Raw genomic sequence first — 20,617 nt, forward strand, 5'->3', positions numbered from 1 at the left:
AGAGTAGCAAAAAAATGGGAGGGGACAAAAAGAAGCCAAATGAGCTACCACTGTAAATCTAATGTACATATACGCAGTAAATGTTGATTGTCCCACTCAAATTTTAATATACAATTAGGCAACATTGAAACAGAAAACTTGGCCTCAAGCAACATTGATCTCTCTAAATTGAAGAATAAACCTTTCAAGGGCAAAAGTTGGTGCCCTATACATTGCATACAAGTGCACATAACTAGGGAAAGTGAAGATGGAGTTGGGGGTAGAGATAAAACCAAAGAATAGGAGAAACCAAAATTCTATAGCTATGTAATGTTTTACAGGAGCAATTGGAAATGCTAAACAAAAGAGAAAACTCAACACGGTGGCTAATCTCTCCCCTCGCTTGCAACAACACTGTACAGACTCCAATCCACCAATAGTTATGAAATTCAACAATCAAATTGCCTGTTAGATCATCACTCATGTCGAAGTTGTACAGAGGGCTCATTTGAAGCAAGCACATGCTCAAGCAATATCTTGTAGATCACGGTAGGAGTCAAATTGACATGATGATCTCAAAAGAGGAGTCATGATCCATTTACAGCCATTTCAGGCGATGATTTTGGAGGTATTAATGGATAGTCGTCTCCTCCCTGCCTATTATCAGGAGAACTGTGCATGCTTTCAGAATAACTTTTAGGACCATTTGGTTCACGGTGGCCATGATTATCCAAATCAGAACTCCCATTATCAGTAGAATTCCCTTTCTCATCATGGTTGGACTCGACAGATTTCTCGTCTCCATCTGAGCATGGACCATCTTGTGCTGTACTACCCATCTTTTTTGAGGGTAAAACTGCTTGACTTAAGGTTGAGCATAAAGCAGCAAAAACACTGTCTCGAGACTTTGAACCTTTAGCAATTCGCTGCAACCTTTTTGGCTCTGGCTCTTCTTTCTGTGATAGCTTACGTTTCAACGGGAAAGACTCCACTGACCCATCTTCATCAAAGTTATCTGATTGCTTCCTAGGTGGTGGCTTATAATCTTCATCATCCTCATCATCATCATAATCAACAAGCCCCCCAGATCTAAAGCAATAGGAGTCTCAGAATATGTTCCCTTAGTTTAATACATCCAGATTCCCCAGTAACAGTTACTTACCTCACAGGTGAGACGCTTGGAGCAGATCCATTAGGCAAGGCCGGCTGAGACTGTGCTCTACTTGCATTAGTCACGGATGCAGAGGCAGAATCTTCCTCGTCACTGAAGGATACACATATTCAGTGGATACCATATAAAATATTTTTACATGCAAGTAATGGCATACCTGTCTTCATTGAAATATTCTTCTTCTTCTTTTTCTAAACCACGGTCATCAACTCGTTTCCTAGGGTCGTCTAATAGATTGCCGACACTTCTCGTTCCTGAACAATCTAGGGACTACAAAAGACCCAAATAACCCATTATGAGCCAAGCATCACTATCAAGAGTGTAATGGTGAACAACAGGCCCAATGGATAATACCTGTTCATATTTAATTTTCAAAGAGTGGATAGATGTCAACTTTTCAAACTTGACCAGTTCATCCCAGAATGAGTCGACTAAATACTTGAGCAATATCTTCATGTTATCCTGCATTATATCATGTCAGATCCTAAGAAATAAGAGAAGCCATGTCACATTAACTTTCGCAGTCTAAGCAGGTCAAGAAGTATGCAACCTTACGAATATGCTCAAACAGTTCAAGAACAGCTGAGTTTAGAAGATTGTAGCGATCTCCATTAGCAACAAAGACATCAACAACTGGTTTTAGGAGATTGTGCTTTGCTATGTAGTTCATCAAATGCTCATCCTGCAGTTCATACTCAAAAGCATTTTAATATATTCACAAATATACTTCAGTCTGCCAAATTTGTAGCTCTATTGACCATGTGAAATGACATAAGAAGAAGAGAGAAAAACTCTAGCCGAAACTGGTTGGTTATAAAATCGACTCATTAAATAGGAGTTATGTTACATGAAATGAGGAAAAATTCCTAGTCCTTGGGTGTCTCTTAAATACAAGATATTCATCTTATTATTCTTCACTTTCAAGAAACTTCAACCAACTTAAGGACATTAAAGCAGTACAACCAAAACGAAGGCACTGTCTAGCATCCCCAAAGAACTAGTAAGGTTGCTTGAAACCGTTCTTAGAAAATTACTGTGCACTAACGAATCAAGAAAGAAGATAATGTTTGAATTTTGAATGGTACCATATGAAACCTACAATCTCCTCTGTCATTTTAGCAATTACAACTTCTACATTATCTAACAATGCAAATATGTTCAATGTTGCAACAAATTCTCCTTAACAACTCAATCATAGTGACCTTACCTCAAACCTACTAATCTATCTCATAAGTTATGGTTACTAAGGCTTTAAGTACATGTAAACTTAATTGATGCACATAAAATCGCAGGGTATAGGATTTAATTAGAGGGTGAAAATTTATCTGTGTTGCACTGAAGAGCTTCATCATCTTACTTTTACATTTTTTTGTTCCACAAAATCTTACTTAATATCAAAAAATTAATTACTAGGTCGAAGTGTGGATTTGATTCTTAATTTTGATCACTCCCCATTCTACACCTCAGTGGACTCTAGGAGTCTAAAGTACTTCAAATCTTAGCAGTTTTACCTAGTTATTATCAGATAAAAACCTGCATAAGATAGCTACCAGTTTCATTCAACATTTACCAAGTCTCTTGAGCAATCATGGACTCATGAATCACCACAAGACAAACAGAACAAAACAGAAATATGGACCACAAAAAGAAAGATTACAGGCCCATCTACAGTGCTATGCAAAAAAACTTTTATTTTTAATGACCCAAACATTCTCTGTGGATTAGCTGGCCAATCCCAGTTCGAGCACAAGTTCGAACTCATGACAGGCGCCTACCATGCATACTGCGCTATACTTCCTTTATCGTTGGATCAAGGGCTTGGGGGCTACTTATTAAAACATGTAAGAGCATTTAACAAAGTAAAACATTCATCATAGAGTACAAATAAATCAAAACTTGATCAATTCAGTCATGTCCACAGACAACACTCTCTTGCTTAATAGAAGTAACAACTCACATTGCGGGAAATAAGAGTTCTCATAAATCTAACAGCAGCAACTACCAAGTACTTCTCTTTTCTTCGTGTCAGAAACAGAACATTATCTATCACATCATTAAGAAGAAAGTTGCACCTGAAACACAGAAAAGAATCCACATTAAACCAAATAATCAAATTTAGCATTTAAGAACCAAGTAATTCCATACCAAGATGAGAAGATTACTTTATTCTGTAAGGATGGTGCACGATACAAAAACATAGGAGATCACAAATATTTAGTAGTATTTCAGGTTTGAAACTATTTTGCTTTCCAGTTCCTCCATCGGAGCTCTCAGAGTTACTGACGGTTTGTGTGATACCATCCGTCGGGCAGGATGATGTTATAACATCAATGAGTTGACTTAGGTGCTTCTCGTAGAAGATTTCAACAATGGTCTCTCTCTGAAACAAATTAACAGAAAATAATAAAAACAAGAATTCAAAATAGTTGTTGAAATGTAAGGACAATAAGATAAGAGACATTTTTGTTTATTTTTTATGTGTCGAACACATTCTTTGTGTGTGTGGGGGGGGGGGGGATCATTGCACAGCCAAACACCTTTCATTTTATAATAAGGGATCAGTGAAACACAAACTCAGGATCTCTGCATGCTCTAATGCCATGTGGATTATGTGAACCATCTCATCAAAGAACTTATGCAATTAAAGAGGAAACACATGCATTTTCTTTTTTTTTCCTCAAACAATAGCAAGCAATCTAATACTTCAAAAAGCAATTAAGTCAAAAAAAAATAATCCCCATCCCAAAACACAAGGGAATCAAATTGGATATACTTTTTTTTTCGAAAACCGGGAAATCTGTTGCTTCTAGTTTCGAAACTAGGTGGATAATGAGTAGACTCCTTTACCCTTTTCCATTTAACTACCAAACTTGATCCAGAACAGGATTTAAACTCATTACATGTGCCTGCCACACATCCTGTGTTGTGCTACCTTTGCCCTTGAACCAAAGCCCAGGGTAGTCAAGTTTGCAGATCCGGAACCGCCTAAAATAGTAATGCCTCTACAGGCAGATACTAAACCACCTAGAGCAGTAATGCCTCTACAGGCTTCTTTGTTACTAGTGCTTAGTGTAAGTCACTTCACTCAAACAAGAACAAAGGAAACACAATCAAGGACATTAAACAAAAATAATAGATACGGCCAACGAACTGCCAAACTAAACTAGTAGCCTCAAAGCCAAATTATTCCGCTAAAGTCATAACCTCCGACAAAATATCCCACAAGAAAAAAGGGATAAGAGGAAATCTACAATCTTTTGCATTGAAAAGAGAATGCAGGGCAATGAAGAAAGGTCAGCCAGGCATCATTCATGAAAAGTGCTGCACTACCACAATTATGAGAATTCATCTACTTCTAAACGAAAATAGAGAGGGGGGAGGGGGGACTCCCAATAAGCTTCAGGATTGAGGAAGTGAGGCCTCTTCCACAATGTTAGCTATCTTGTGTATGGAGATCACAAACCTCCCACCCGCAAAAATAAAAAAAGAAGTATTTAAGTGGACGCCCAAAAAAAGACCTCATAGAAAATTCTCAAATCAAAAGAAATACATGTACTGATATCAATATATTTACAACATTCTTCCAAAAAAATAAGTCGCTTCCTTAGGAAAAAAGCTTTCATAACATACAGGCTCCAAGATGTGACAATCCAGAACATCACACAAAAAGAATCCTCGATTACTCCAACACCCACAAAAAGTACTCATATTTCAACAGAATACACAATAAAAGGAAAAAGAATGAAGTAAAAAACAGCAAATTGAGCAGTGAGCTTGAAATAGACAACACTTCCCTTTGTTCGGATGGGAGAAACAAAGAAGTATCCTTTTATAATAGAAGTTGAGGAAGTACTTCTTTCAAGTCCTAACTGAAAATAGAAAGTAATGCTCTATAGGAGGTCTGCATCCTTTCTCACATTTTCAACTCAATGAAATTTTTGAGCCTTAACCATCCACCTCTAATATTATTTATCCTTTATCCTCTAGGCCTTCCCAGCCTCTTTTTCTTTTACAACTCATTTTTCTAGTTCAAATTGTCCATAGATTTATCTTTAAAACTTCAGAAAGGAGAGAAAATATGGTGCCAAGACAACTGTTTGCTTCCTCCACTATCCACCGTTTCTGTCTTCCCTATAATCCATTCCCCACATTTGCAAAGTTCAAATTGTCCATAGATTTATCTTTATAACAGCAGAAAGGAGAGAAAATGTGGTGCCAAAAGAATGGGTTTCTTCCCCCCACTGTCTACTGTTTCCGTCTTCCTCTATAATCCAATCTTTAATCCTTACCCTTCCCTACATTTGTGAACAAGCACTAGACAACAACAACGACGTCCCCAGTGTAATCCCACAAAGTGAGGTCTGGGAAGGTGGTGTGTCCCTACCTTGTGGAGGTAGAGAGGTTTCCAATAGAACCTCGGCTCAAGTACCGCATATCAAAATCATCAAGAAAAGGAAATACAATAATGAAGAAACCATAGAGAAAATAATGGAGAAAAGAACAATGCAACAACAAATAATACGATAACCAAAGCATAGGAAACAACAAGTAAAAGTAAAATCGAAGAATAGGGTAGTAGGAGAGGAGTAGTAGTAGTAGTAGTAATAATAATAATAATAATAAGGGACCTACTAACCTTCTACCCTAACCCTCGACCTCCATATCCTCCTATCTAGAGTCATGTTCTCAGTAAGCTGCATGTGTACCATGTCAACTAATCACCTCTCCCCAAAAAAATTTCGGCCTACCTCTACCTCTCCTAATACCCACCATAGCTATCTCCTCACCGGGGCATTGCGCGTCTCCTCTTCACATGCCTAAACCATCTCAGCCTCGCCTCCTCATCTTGTCCACCACGGAGGCCACACCCACCTTATCCCAAATATCTTCGCACTCAATCCTATCTCTCCTAGTATGCCCACACATACATCTAGCGAACAAGAACTAGACGTGATCAGAATATTGAAAGGCAGTTTCTCCACTTAGACAGGTCAGATATTATCAGTAACAAACAACTACATACACAGTGTAATCTCACAAGCGGAGGCTAGTTATTATCAGTCCGGAATAGAATTTGTAAAAGATGTTCCACCCACCATCACTATACTTGGGAAGACATAAGAGACAAATGCTAGATCCATAAGGAAAAAAGCACATTGAACATATCCATGTTCAAAGTGCCAATCCTGTCATAAACTTGACTACCCAGATTTTTTTGGAGAAGGTACTAAAAATTTAACTCACCCCCCCCCCCCCCAAAAAAAAAAGCTAGAACTTGATGGTAAAACCAGAAAAGCTATATGTGAAGCACCTGTGATCCTGATGCATATGAATCCAAGAGACTGCGCAGAATTTCAAGAAACTGGCAGTGCATATCATCCTCAAAATCTGTTAGCATACCTTTGACCTGCAAATTTGAAGCATGCTATTATTTACTTCGAGTACCTTCCATGGTGGCAAGCGCGGTTCAACGCCATTTGATAGTAACATAAAGCCAAGAAAAAAGAAGATGAGTACTAAAATTAACAATTAAGCCACGAAAAGGACATTGTATTTCTGCTACAATTACAAAAACATCCAGCATAAGGAAACAGGAAACATCAAAAAGATGAGAAATGGAGGAGAGACCAACCACTTCTCCAATTATTTATATCATGAATCTAGTACCACATTCACAGCATAGAATAACTGACCAAATACACATGACAGCAGATGCCTTAGAAGAACATGTTGGAGGGGGCAGGCACTAGATATCAAAATCCATATTGACGCACATCATTGCAACAATAGATAAATGTTACATGAATGAATGCATATTAAGAGAAGGTAACCAACAGTCAAACTTGATGTTAAAATTCTAAGGAAAAGAAAAGAAGAAAAAAACAATTTTTTGCTCACCAGCAGCCCAAACAGAGCAAGACCTTCCTGACGAATTACATAAGACCGCAGAAGATTTGGATCTTGATTCAAGAAAAGAATAAGGATGTCTGTCCTGCATCAGTTAGAATCATTTTGGATGAGAATTTCAGGGAAGCAAAAACTACAATCATTTAAAAAGACGAAAGCAAAAGGAAAAGAGTCTACTTGCTAAAATATAACGATATGGTCCATTACCCCGTCAGGACTAGCTTTTTGTCTTGGCTCTCCAAAACATCAGCTATGATATCGAATATGCCTTCGTTGACAAGATCCCTGCAACAATAATAGATTTGTGATTCTATCAGCTCCAGTTGCTATGAAAGCAACATAAGATATATTAGACTGATATTAATACGAAAGACACAGCATGTGATGCATACCTAAATAGACGATGTTGCTGGACCACCTGCAAACTCTTACTCAAAGTACAAAACTCATGCAAAAAGTGCACCTATCCAATTCAAGAAAAGGAAAAAACGATAAGTACAAATGTACAATAATGAATTAATGATGAGACTACAAATACCCTTTCCCCAGATCTCCCGACAAACATCAGACCAAGGAACAAAAAAGTAAAAGGTGATGATAATACCAACATTTCAGGAATAACTGACAAAGGAGTTGGTACACGGTTTACCTATTATTATCATGGCACTATAAAGGAATATCATGAGCGCAGGAATATGCCAAATTGTAGGAACAGGTTTTTGGATTCATAGTGAAACAAAAGACAATAATTTTATAGCACAGCATAGAACAAACTCGACTATAGGTGAGTAGCATCAACAGTAAATTTTGGAACTAATGTTAAACAGACACAAGGATATATAATTTATACCCTGTAAATGATATATTACTCCTCTTAGATTTCATTAGCTCCCTCAATATGACTTAGCGACCATTCTTTTGCGCATGGCTACCTCCCTGATTAAATAGGTGTTTTTGTTCTCAGGAGTTAACCATGTTTTTGTGTATGTAATTTGCATCTCCTTGATGCCTTTCAAAAACAACATCTTAGTTCATCAAAAAAAAAAATAAGGATATATAATTTTACCAATTGCACTCCCACCTAAGCTCAAGGTTTTCCTACGTTTCCGTTATGCATCTTTTATATCTAACAAGATGAGTAATAAGAGGGGAGAGGATCTTGACACAATCAGATCCCTAGAGGAAAGGGTGGAGTGCGAGTAATTCTCACCAATTGACTTAATAATAAAATTTTACATTCAGTGATCAAAATAAATTTTCACCAGTTGACCAATTCTCAAGTTTTAATAGTAATTCTCAAGTTTCTGCTTTGACCAATTCAAATTTAATGACAAAACAGCAAGCAAAGAAAATATAAGAGAATGACCAACTAACAAAAAAATAGATAAGTCCAACAAACTAAACGAACAAGCAATTATCAGAAGCTGACAATATAATGAACAATTAAATGTCTTCTGAGAAAATAAAAAAGAAATCAACTAATAGCTGCAATGCAACAGAGGCAAGCCCAAAAGAAAAGAGGAAACAACAATTTTCTTTACCAATTTTTTCTTCGACTCCGCAGATGTAGTAGGTAACTTCAACTTTCCAAGCAAATCCTGAATGAAGGTGCTATCATCTTTTAAGAGAGATACAACCTATATCAAAACCAAACAGTCAGGGACTATATTAACCAGAAGATGGAACATTTTAACTTCAGGAAAAGAAAATCTTACAACTGCATTGTTTGAATGGATTATGGAATTAAGGTTTGCAACTATGGCATCATCCAACACTCGAGGCAAAATGGCATCCTGAAAGTAAGCCCACAAACTGTCAGTTCCATTGATGGTACAAGGATGTGATCTAAAAAGTAAAAGAACACACTCACCTTAAGATAGCCAACTCGGTATGTTTGATGTATCTTTGAAAGGACTATCGGATCTTTAATAGATATAGCCTAACACACACATAAGGAAATAACAGATATCAATAAATGCAAACTGAACTAACATTGAAGACATTTCAGCAAACATTCCTCAGAGGTACTATTACAGCAGGAAGAAAAGGAGTAGAAAAGAAACAGTGTACCTCCTTAAAGACCACATGCTCTTTGAGAAAATTTCGATGGTGAACACGAGGAGCATCTGGATCATCTGTTGACCAAAATATGAATCAGGTTGTCAGGACATTCCAAAATGTGATCAATGTCTTCAGAGTAAGAGGTTGGAGAACAGGGTTGGCCATTCAGTATATAATCATTAAGCAAAGAGTTCTATTGGAATTAAAAAAAGACATTTAACTAAAAGTTGAAAGCAATAGGATCAAAAGCTTACATTCAAGACACCCAATAATATCTATTATCAGCTCATCACCAAATATTTTTTCAAAGATCTGAGTGCTATTGAGCAGCACTGCAAGAAACCATTTCATGCTGATTAATTATATCCCATAAAACAAGCCAAAGCATACACAAAAGAAAATGGGAGACAAGTAGGAAATACTAACTGATTCCTCTCACTATTTTGAAAATAATGTGAAGATTCTCAATGTTCTCCAGATCTTCGGAGATCCTAAATAAATCCATCAGCTTACGGAAAAAATCTTGCTGCAGAACAAAAGAACCCAACTCAGTATGATTCACCCATTGATCCAGAAAACGAGGAGACAAATGAATAAACAAGTGATTCTTAGAATGAACAGAAATCAATGAAAAACGTGAAACACTTGTCTTGTTGCGCCCTTTTTGGGATGGGAGCAGTGAGGGTCCCTCCCCCTTTTCTCTCGTCTTACATATAGCACCAGAAACTCCTTGAGAGTTCACCACTAACTTGAATAGAATACTGCACTTTGCATTAAGAATTTTCACAAACAGTACAAAAGATTCGGCGATTTCCAGCTCTTCCAAGACTGGTAAAAGGGTGAAGAAGGCATGAAGGGAGACAGCGGTGACTGAAGATCTTTCGGAGTTTTGCCAGCGACAGAAAAATCTTTACAGATCCAGAGCAAGTAGTGGACCAGATTGTGCAGATTGTATTCAGTGTGATGGCAAAAGAGCCAAAGTGGTGAAAAACAGGAGGGGTGAAGCGGGGTGGGGGGGAAGGGCACTGGCATTATAGAGTACTAACCTGTACATACAGCCACCACTTTAAAGGCAAAGAAAAGTTTACTATACCTATCAAAATTTTATATCTAACTTAACAAAACAAAGTTAAAATCAATTGATGATTCAGTTCCAATTTTTCCAACTTGTCCATAACAGAAAATCAAGTTCTCATCCAGTCATTGTTAATGTAGTTAATAATTGCTTCAAAAAGGTGAAGACTGGACATCGATGTTTTCAAGATGGATAATGTATATAACAGCAATTAATCCTGAAGCTGACATGCTCGAAGCAGTTTCATAACCACCGCTAATCTTTGATTTCTTTGTCACAAGGAAGATATTACTAATGCTAATTTGAGGTCATGAAATCCCTCATTCCAATGACGATTATTTGTCCAAAAAGAAATCAAGCTTAGAGAACTGAAAGATGCATGAAGCTCACATCGTGCAATATTAGTTCGGTAACACGCAACTGATCAGCAATGCCACTCTCTACAACTGTCTGCAAGTCAAACAATAAACAACACATTTTCAGAAATCAGTACACAGTATGAAAAGATTTGCACAACTCAAAAGTGCATTGCCTTCACACACACAAAAGCAAACAGAGTTTTTCCTATATTATATACCCTATACCTTTTAATTTTACATGTTTTTTGGTTAGGATTGAGAAAGCAACCCTCACTCCTCTTTTATTATTTTATTTATTTATTATTTTTTATTATTATTATTATTATTTTTTTTTGGGGGGGGGCACACAGTATTAAGTGATTTTGTCTCGCCTGGGATTTGAACCCAGATCTCAAGAAAAGTCAACCCCCTTGATTACTAAGGCACACCCTCGAGTGCAACTTAGAGATTTGGTAATTATCAAGGCAATATAAGAAAAAGACATTTGAACTATTTAAGATAAGAAATGCTGAAAGAATGACAACAGATGGACCTTTAATATCAAGGGAAGCGTAGAAAGCTCAACAGGGGGCAACTCCTTCAAATCACTGTTGATACTATGAAATGTCTCATCTGAAAATAGTAACGGAAAAGAAGAAGAGAAACAAATAAGTCATGCACATAAAACCTAATTCCGACAGGTATGACACAATGAGTCAACAAAAAAACCGACAGTAATTTTTAAGCACAAGAAAGCCCAATGATAAGTGTCCCAGAAGTAGGAGAGAAACTGTGTGGGCCTATTTTTGTAAAAGGCAGCAATTTATTCTTTCCTTTGTCATCATCCTTCTAAATTTCACTCTTCTTTTCCAGAAACACTCAAGACTCCACCATGTGATAAAGTCATGTCTCTCCACTGGAGGATCTCTGGTGGACAACAGAACATACCCTCAAAACCCCCATTTCACATTATTGTCGAACTTTATGAGGTCAAGATTTCGTAAAGCTAAGTTGTCAGTTAATTAAAAATGTCAAAAATGAAATGTGAACTTGAGAAACAGACTTGGTAATATCTCTGAAAGCTAATTTCTATATTTTGTAATTAAGCAGGAGTACAATATCAATACATCTATTGTTAAAAGTAATCCTTGACAATTAAAACTTCGCCAGGAAAATAAGAATAAAGGAAGAACTCCACCAAACGACAACATCCACATAATAAATCATTATGGAATTATATATCTTAGCTTCACCTCTAAGCAATAAATGAGTATATCTGTATAGAAGAACACCTGTATACAAGACGTATACCAAAAAGTAGAAAAGCTTACAAAAAGATATGTGTTTCTACAAATGGCACCTATTTTTTTATTTTTCACTTTAAATGCCAAGAAATCCATCTAGAGCACAACCCTTAAGACAAACACAACCTTCGAAAATCGGGGATGATGGGCACACCCCTCCACCCTTCTCCACTTGAACACTAGGCTTAATCCACTTGGCATAAGGCTTAATCCCATGACCTAAGCCACAATCTCCCTCAACCTTTGCCAAGTGGGCTAAGCCTAGTGGGGCAAATTACACATAATCTTCTATACCTACAGCAACCTCGTGGGTGCACCAAAAAGAAATAAAGAATAAGAGCCTGTTTGAATTGGCTTATTTTTAAGTGCTTTTAAGCCAAAATAGCTTTTAAGCACTTTTGGAGTGTTTGGGTAAATTAAAAAGGTGTTTATAAGCAACTTAGTTTTAAGGTAAAATGGTAAAAATAAGCCAAAAGTCATAAGTTAGAATTTCTAACTTATGGCTTTTGGCTTATAAGTCAAAAGTCAAAGGTCAATCCAAACAGGCTCTAAGAAGTTATTCTCAAGTCTATAAATCCCTCTCTATCCCATCAAAAGCTCTCATATTTTTCTCTCCCCATACAGTCCATACTAACACAGCATCCCATGCCCTGCATCTTCTTGTTTGTCTAGGACAGGTCCAGCTAAACAATACTTTTTTGAAGGAGTATTGCTATAGCATGCGATTTCTCAATGCAGCTAGAGGATTGCCGTGAAGCAACCCAATATAGTCAATACCACATCTCATTTGACACTGCCTAAAATCATCAATAATGCGCCTTAGATAAATTAATTTTGGTTCCTAGCATCAAAATTTATTCATATCATGACAATAGCAATTAAGTATTCAACAATAGCAACTGAATTATTCATCGCACGACAATTGCAATTGAGTTTTACATTTCCTGTTTGACTATTGAACCACGTAATGCTAACCCAAGTAGATAAATCTCATTTCGTTTTGATTAATTGGAGAAAAATAGACCGAAACTTTTCAATGTACATACTCCACATATCCACATGGGCCAGAAATATGACCATCCCCACGCGAATATTATATTCAGCCGAACTTTTGTAATTCAGAATACTGAGAACTCAATAATGTTCCGTTTGTCAAGTGTACAAAAAGATTACTCTATAGACTCACTGTTAAGACTACTGAAGTGCATGTTCCTTTGCACGCTACATATATGGTCCCTACAAAGCAAAAAAAAAAAGATGTTATTTGCTGGTGATTCTAACAGCTTCTATAAAATCTAAGCAACCTTGAAAAAATAGGTCAAGGAGGGTGGGATAACCAAGAAAATAGGAGATAAAATACAAAATCAATTTCCAAAAACTTGCCATATATAGGAGCAACCAGTCGTCTCTTGAAAGCTAAGAGCTAGTTCAGTTGAATACTCCGAATCCCTCCAAGATATAATTGTATCTGAATAGAAGAATATGTTTTCTCATGAAACTGTACACTAACATAACAGAAGTTATAAACAGGGAGAAAGGAGACAAAACTATGGAGCTGGAGGATACCTTCTTGCTTCCGATAGATATCATCTGCACTGATACGGTGCAGGAGCAAAGTCTCATGATCTTCTTCATCAGCTACAAGCAATCCTAGATCTTCTGATCTCTGCATCGGCATCCACAATCAGATGCAATAAAAATTAACCCCTCCCAATCAGTGCAGATGACACGTTATTTGTCGACACAAACAAAATGGTATAAGCTAAACATCAAACATTCTACAAACACTCACCTCTATATAATCTACAGTAACATGACCTGTTCCTTGATCATCCCATTTCCCATCGTCATTCAGGCGATAGACCTTTACACGCTGCAGTACAGATGAGACAAAGGTTAATCTTACAGAATTGATGTAATAAAAGAACGGAATAAAGACCAACAGCAAAGCTAAACATATTAGCAGGCAAAGCTGCTTAAGAAAGTTTCTCAGCCTGTTCAGAGAGCATAGTTGGGACACGGCAGGATGGTTCTTCTTTCTTAGAGGTTTGTGGGTGGGGGTGGTGTGGGGGGGTGTTTCTAACGAAATATACAAAGTTAGAGCTACAAGAATGTAGAAGAAAATCTACATTGGTCTACGGAAAGGCGCACGGAACAAAAGATGCTACAAACTACACAAATATTCCAATCCCTCCTTCACATCAGAATTGGAGACGATATTTCAGCTGGGAACGACAAACCAAAATTAGTTCCGCTCATGTAACGAATTTACACCTTATAAAAACAAGGGGTAGCCAAATTGTGCCTTAATTAACTGTAGTATATCTTTTATTTAAATAAAAGAGCCATCATATATCTTTATATTTCTGCAGAAAACTGGATATAGTTTAATACCCATTTTTTTTCCTTTTGAGAAAAAGTAATTGTAGTTTAATGCCCAATCTCACATCCAACAGAATACAATTACTCCCTACACGACAAGTATCAGATGGTAAATTTTCTGGTATAAGAATAGTAAGTACAATCACCACATATATTTTCAAAGGACCTGAAAAGATAATATCCTACATCAGCATAAGGTCACCTCTACTGTCATGTCGACTGATACACGCCAAGAAAGTTTACCATTTTAGCAAACTCTACACTAAACGTGGCTCTTGATATCTATCTGTTGATCAACCAAACGTCACAATTCCAATACAACTAGAGTAAGCTATGAAGATCCACTATATCCATTGGCTTATTCCAATGCTAAGTAAAGTGCCTCTAAGGCCTAAATGAATCTTAACTATTTGCTACCACTTTTAAATATTCTTTAAAACATGATATTCTATTCTTAGCTGCTGTTGCAGGCCAAGAGCAGAAGCAGACAGAGAATCATACCAGCCAGCATATGGTGGACTATTTGGAGGGAAAGAAATTCTAGGTGTTTGAGAACATAAAGAATAGTATACAACAGATCAAGTTGAATTGTATCTTGATTCTGCGTTTTTGGTGTAACCAGATTTGGTCTAATGATCCAGTCTCTATTATTGATGTGTTAGATTCATTATAGACATAGGATCATAGGATTCTGGAAATATGGTTGTAGTACAGCCCATGTACTGATCTGTTATATATATAAACAAAGTTACCAGTTTCAAAAAAAAAATAGCATGATTGCCAAAGCTTATGGGAAACCCAAAGTGCTTATTCTCCAAAAGAGTACGGGCTATTCTCACTTGATAAAAAAAACAGTCACGGCTATTCTCCAAAAGCTTTTTTTTTATAAAAGTACTTTTGACAAAAAGCACTTTCCAAAATAAGCATAGAAGCTTGGCAAACAGGCTTAAGTCTTCATTAATTCTGTGAGGTTTTAGGCATTTTGAGGGAACTTCGTGTGATTATAGGTTTATTTGCCTCCTTTTATTACTTTTTTCTTAATAAGTAATGAAAAATTGTGGAAGTTTATGCAAGATAAGACCTAACACTCTCTAGCAATCTTCTCTGACTTTGTCCTCTCTATATTTGCTCTTTGCATCTTCTACCAGATCTTTACATTTTTCATATTATTTTTTGATAAATAAATAGAGCACAAAAGTTCAAGAGAATGGATCATCTCTAATATGTCCAATCTTGTATTATCGCAAACCATCTCATTTTTATATCGAAGAAAAAACTATTAATGTACAAGGACAAGCACTAAACTAATGATGGACATTACAGAATGGGAGGCCCATATATAAAAAATACAAATACAAATCTTACGACATTCATCGTGTGGATATATTATGCCTTGGACACCCACATTTACTCCCATATGTTGTTGTTTCCATATAATAGTGGTGTACTACTCCATTTCAACCATACTATTCTAACAGCTCCCACCCCTCATTGAATGCATTAACTGGTAGTATAATAACTGCCCTCCCCTTTCCTTTAACAGTTATTAAAGATCTAAATCTACCGTACATGTTGGACTTCAAAGACTGGAAAATATTGGTGACATAACCCCTGCATCTCCAAGTTTTATAAGTGTTTCCTCTAAATCTCAATACTTCGCTGAGTCTTCTGCAGATCCATATGAGAGCCCCCTTACTCAGAATCATTCTCCTCATGTAGTTTCTGCCACTCTCTACCCAGTCATACCATGTCTCCACTTTTAATCTTGACTCGATGATATCGTATGACTTCCCCTCTGACCGGAAATAAATTCTATTGTCCATCCTGTCCGTGAGGGTCAGGATGTCTAGAGAAGAGAAAGAAAAAGGAAGAAAAGAAAGAGTTCTCCGATAGAGTAGTTCCACCAGAGTGGGGTTACCAAAGCCCAGAAGGGGCTTCAGAAGGATGCCTTGAAAAAGGTGCCTAAGAGCACGATGAATGGGAGTAAATGTATTACATCTTCATCTATGATCCATCATATCGTTCTTCGGGAAGGCTGAAGCCCACACATTTAGGTTGTTTGAATTTAGGCACAAACAATCCTAAATTATCCCAATTCACGATCATTCTTCTTATGGAATTTTCTGAATTTCTACTGCTTATCCTAAAACCCTTGCACAGTAAAGTGTTTCTCATAACCAAACTTCCAGCCGACTCCCTCACTTGTCTACCTTCAAACAATCTATCAAAGTGACAATAACATCTCCACAAAAATCAACACCAGCAAGCCAGACTTGTTCAATTTACGACCTCGTTTATCCCTGACATTGTTTAATCTCACAAAAGGTGGAGGATGTTGAATATTGTGTGTCAATATTAAGACAAAATTGCTTCATTTTTTGAGAGGAATATTAGGACAAAAATAGCTTTGTGATTTTTCACATTAAGAGCCCGTTTGGATCGGCTTTTGGCTTTTGGCTTATTTTTACCATTTTAGCTTGAAACTAAGTGCTTATAAGCATTTTTTTAATTTACCCAAACACTCCAAAAGTGCTTAAAAGTTGTTTTGGCTTAAAAGCACTTAAACTAAGCCAATCCAAACGGGCTCTAAGTTCTCTTTCTTGTGCCCTCAATAACATAACAAGATCCCTAATGACACTGTAGGCGATTTTCAATTCTTTTTTTCCACAAAAAATCCAGGGAAATACAACCTAACCATCAATGCCACCAACTCAGAAAATCCCATGGTATGGGAACATTTCTCTTGACGCCGAACGAAAAAAGTTCACTTTTAGATTCTAACATACAAATCAATAATGCAGGTCCACTTACAGTAAGATTGATCACTACCGAAACAACATAACTTAGTCTAATATGGACTGCGAAGGGCTAGATATTATAGATTACAAAACCCATAAGCATTCAACAGGATAACAAAGCAAACATAGAAGACATAATATTCCACCTAGCCACAAGTACCTTCTGAACTGAAACTGAACCAAAACATAAATACTGGAGTAGCACCGCGAAAAACCCAGAAAATATGATTTTTTTTTTAGCTCAGCTACCTTTATCCAAGCCCCAAGGCTTTTGACATGTGTCCTACAGTGAAATACTTTTGGGTAACTGGTATATTCTGAGAGAGGTTCTGTATTTCTAGCTCAACGCAAAGACAACAACAAAAGCAAATTCCCCTCAGACCCACTTCATAAATACTCATACCTAGAAATCCCCTAGAGCAGTGACTCACAGTTCGAAATTCACTGTATAATTGACCTTCTCCACAATAAGAGAAAAAAGTAACCACCAACTCAACCTATGGCTCTAGAATATAGAAGGTACCAGGTCCCAAGTCCCAATAAAGGAGTTCCACAATAACTTAGCAGCCAACATAAAATAATTAAACTAAAATTACATAGTCAAATTCTAGCTAAATATCCAATTCCAGCTAGTTCGGAATTGAGATGTAGTCTATTCTATAATAATTGATTTCATACAAAAAAAAGAAAGAGCTAAATCAGTGGGAACTTAGTCCTTGAGGTTATAAAGCAGAAAAGCGCTCTTCGGACTCAGGAATTATGTTTTTCTAGCTCAAATGCAAAGACAACAACAAAAGCAAATTCCCCTTAGACCCACTTCATAAATACTCATACCCAGAAATCCCCTAGACCAGTGGCTCACAGTTCGAAATCCACTGCATAATTGGCCCGCCCCTCTACCCTTCTCCACTTCATAAGCACATGTTCCATACTTCTTATCTCAAATCTTCCAACAAACAAACAAAAAAAAGCAACCTCCAACTCAACCTATAGTCCTAATAAATGAGTTCCACAAAACCTTACAACCAGCATAAAATAGCTAAACCAAAATTAAATATACTCAAATTCTAGCTAGTTCGGAATCGAGACATAATCAATTATATAAAAATTGATTTCACAGCAAAAAAAAGAGCTAAATCAATGTAAAATTTAGTCCTTAGGGTTATACAAAGCAAAAGCAACAATTTTTGAACTGAAAAATAAACGAAACTAACCTGCATCGGATTATTAGAGTTTGATGACTTCTCTTGAGCACCCATAGAAACTTCTAGAACACAAACTTCACTGAGCCTGCTGTTTACCGGAGAACGATTGAAATTAGGGTTTTTGAGTAGCTAAAAAAAGGGGGAAAGAAAGGAAGAGATTGAATATGAAGTATTTGAGGTTTTTTGGGTATAAAATTGGGATCAATTCAAAACCCTAACCGCCATTGAAATGGAGTGAAACTTCTCTCTTTCTCTCTCCTCTTTCTCTCTCTTCTCTCCAATTCTTTCTAAAGTGTTCGTGCCTGACCTGACCTTTGGGAACAGAAGCACTACATTGGTGGATGGGTGAAATGACTTTAATGCCCTTAGATTGTGAGTAAAATATCAGACTTGCCATTGAAGAAAAATAATTTATAAAAATTTATATTGAATTTATCTATTATTTTATATTGAACTAAAATATTTATTTGAGTCACTCTTTGTTATGGGCTTCGAATACACCTCCATAGGGATTCGGTGTCCTCGTTGAGATTTTTTCATCATTGTAGTGAAAGAAATCCAACTACAATATCATATCTGGCACGGCTCAATTTCATGACATGTATTTTTTTATGTTTGGTTTGATGAATTTCGCAAATTTGCTTATTGAATCATGTCATGGGCCAAAAGTGTGCATACATATAAACTTGTGATATGGGTTATTAAGCCATGTAATTTTCATTTCTCATTCAAAAATTTGTTAGCGTAGAAGCCTACTAATATAGCTCTTTTATATTTAAATTCACGTCACCAATTACCTATTTGATCAAAGAGCGTTACAATTTAATTTTTTCATTACAACAATAATAACATATTCAGTGTAAGCACACAAATAGGTCTTGAGGAGAGTAATGTATATGTAGTCTTTTAACATAACAAAATCAAAATATCTCACATTGCTAAATTGATTCTTTTAACATAAAAAAAAACATAATGGGTCATCCTTAACAAATTAAAGTTTGGATGATATACACACGTGAAACAACTAAGGAAATGTCTAACCTTGACTAAGTTTTGGACACATCATCAATTCATAATTATCAAAACTCAAAAAGTAGGAAAAATGTTTTATTAGTTATGCAATAATGAGATGTGTGGTACTCAGATATCATTATTGCATAACTAATTAACTGATCCTCTTTGCTAGTTTATTTTTTTTTTTCAAAAAGGGACTTAGTTGATACTTCCTTAGTTCCATATTAGATAGACACTTCTAACTTTACACGATGATTAAAAAATCATTACTATATTAAAAGGCTTTACCATTCTACCATTTGTTGATATCAATGCAATACATATAAAGTATAGAAATAACTAGTATTAAAAATTGTTTACATTCAAAAGACCATATTAACTATAGATGTAAAATAGGAAAAATTTAATTAATTATATCTTGATTTAGTAAGTGATCAGGTAATATCCCTCCGTAGATACTGATGTTCTTACTTTAAACTTCCCAAAATGACATCTAATAATGTTTTTCCATATCTTAGGAAGGCTAAGGTAAGAACAGCCATTTTCTTCGACTCCACACCTCAATACCTGCTACCTCTTACCTTTGTAGGTACCAAGTGACCTGTCCACATATCACTACTTAGGACTTGCATAAAATTGCATTCATAAGCAGAAAGCAGGAATAGGTAGAGATGGAGACTAATGTTAATGGCATTCTAAACATGTCAAGTGGATATAGTAGGGGAGTCCAACACTGTTTGAGAAGTTGACAAAAACAGGGCATCTGTTGAGGCATGCAATTTGCAATAAGAGACATGCATAAGTCCCTAAAATCAAATATGCAAACCTGCAAGGTACTCGATAACCTTGAACTCATTGACTAAGCAGAATTGAGCTGGGAGGCAATTCTCACAACCCCAAGTGACAATAGCATGATATAAACCAGACCATTCCCACAACACAGGTCTTGCTTTATGGGATGGGATGGGATGGGATGGGATGGGAAAGTGAAAGACTCCAATAGAAAACATCATCTGATGCCACCGATTCGTTCAGTTTCTATAGTAAGTGGAAAGTGAAGACTCCAAGAGAAAACAAATGATACATTCTCTTAGTTTCTATAATTAGACATCTGGTTGAACATAGAGGCTCCACCTAGTATATAAAAGTAACTGTGTTTCTAGGATAAACAAGAAAGCACTGAAATAGATCTGTTTTCCATAAATTGGTAAGAGAATTTAAATGGAAGCCCTGTACTTATGTAGCTCACCAATATGGTTAAAGATTAGAACTCTATCAAAGAGCCATAACCAAACAAACATAAGCTGGAGATTTTGGAAATTATAATAACAAATAACAAGGCTGAAAAGCTTGATAAAAACAAATTGCTAAATAAGCATAACA

At 36.4% G+C, this 20,617-nt stretch overlaps 1 protein-coding gene across 1 annotated transcript; it reads right to left on the reverse strand.

Moving 5' to 3' along the window:
• Positions 1–138: 138 nt before the first annotated feature.
• LOC129883623 (uncharacterized) lies at positions 139–18,529 on the reverse strand. The gene is made up of 24 exons (XM_055958249.1): positions 18,230–18,529; positions 13,628–13,708; positions 13,402–13,501; positions 13,219–13,303; positions 13,022–13,071; positions 11,085–11,164; positions 10,584–10,643; positions 9,545–9,644; positions 9,373–9,450; positions 9,128–9,192; positions 8,928–8,996; positions 8,773–8,850; positions 8,599–8,694; positions 7,450–7,520; positions 7,265–7,342; positions 7,049–7,142; positions 6,462–6,557; positions 3,313–3,530; positions 3,108–3,222; positions 1,701–1,832; positions 1,505–1,612; positions 1,308–1,420; positions 1,142–1,243; positions 139–1,068 (listed from the first exon to the last, which is right to left on the reverse strand). Exons 1-24 carry the CDS (start codon positions 18,272–18,274, stop codon positions 567–569), a joined length of 2,616 nt encoding a protein of 871 aa, XP_055814224.1. The 5' UTR covers positions 18,275–18,529; the 3' UTR covers positions 139–566.
• Positions 18,530–20,617: the final 2,088 nt, after the last annotated feature.

Source organism: Solanum dulcamara, chromosome 1 (genome assembly GCF_947179165.1).
Source record: "Solanum dulcamara chromosome 1, daSolDulc1.2, whole genome shotgun sequence".
NCBI lineage: Eukaryota > Viridiplantae > Streptophyta > Magnoliopsida > Solanales > Solanaceae > Solanum > Solanum dulcamara.

What these genes read in the sequence shown, in the direction of transcription:
- LOC129883623 (XM_055958249.1), bottom strand. Translation starts at nt 18,274, where the DNA reads ATGGGTGCTCAAGAGAAGTCATCAAACTCTAATAATCCGATGCAG. An exon ending in CGCTTCCCTTGATATTAAAG is followed by an intron (nt 10,644 to 11,084) that starts GTCCATCTGTTG and finishes TTTGACTTGCAG; the next exon opens with ACAGTTGTAGAGAGTGGCAT. An exon ending in AGCATGTGGTCTTTAAGGAG is followed by an intron (nt 8,997 to 9,127) that starts GTACACTGTTTC and finishes TGTGTGTGTTAG; the next exon opens with GCTATATCTATTAAAGATCC.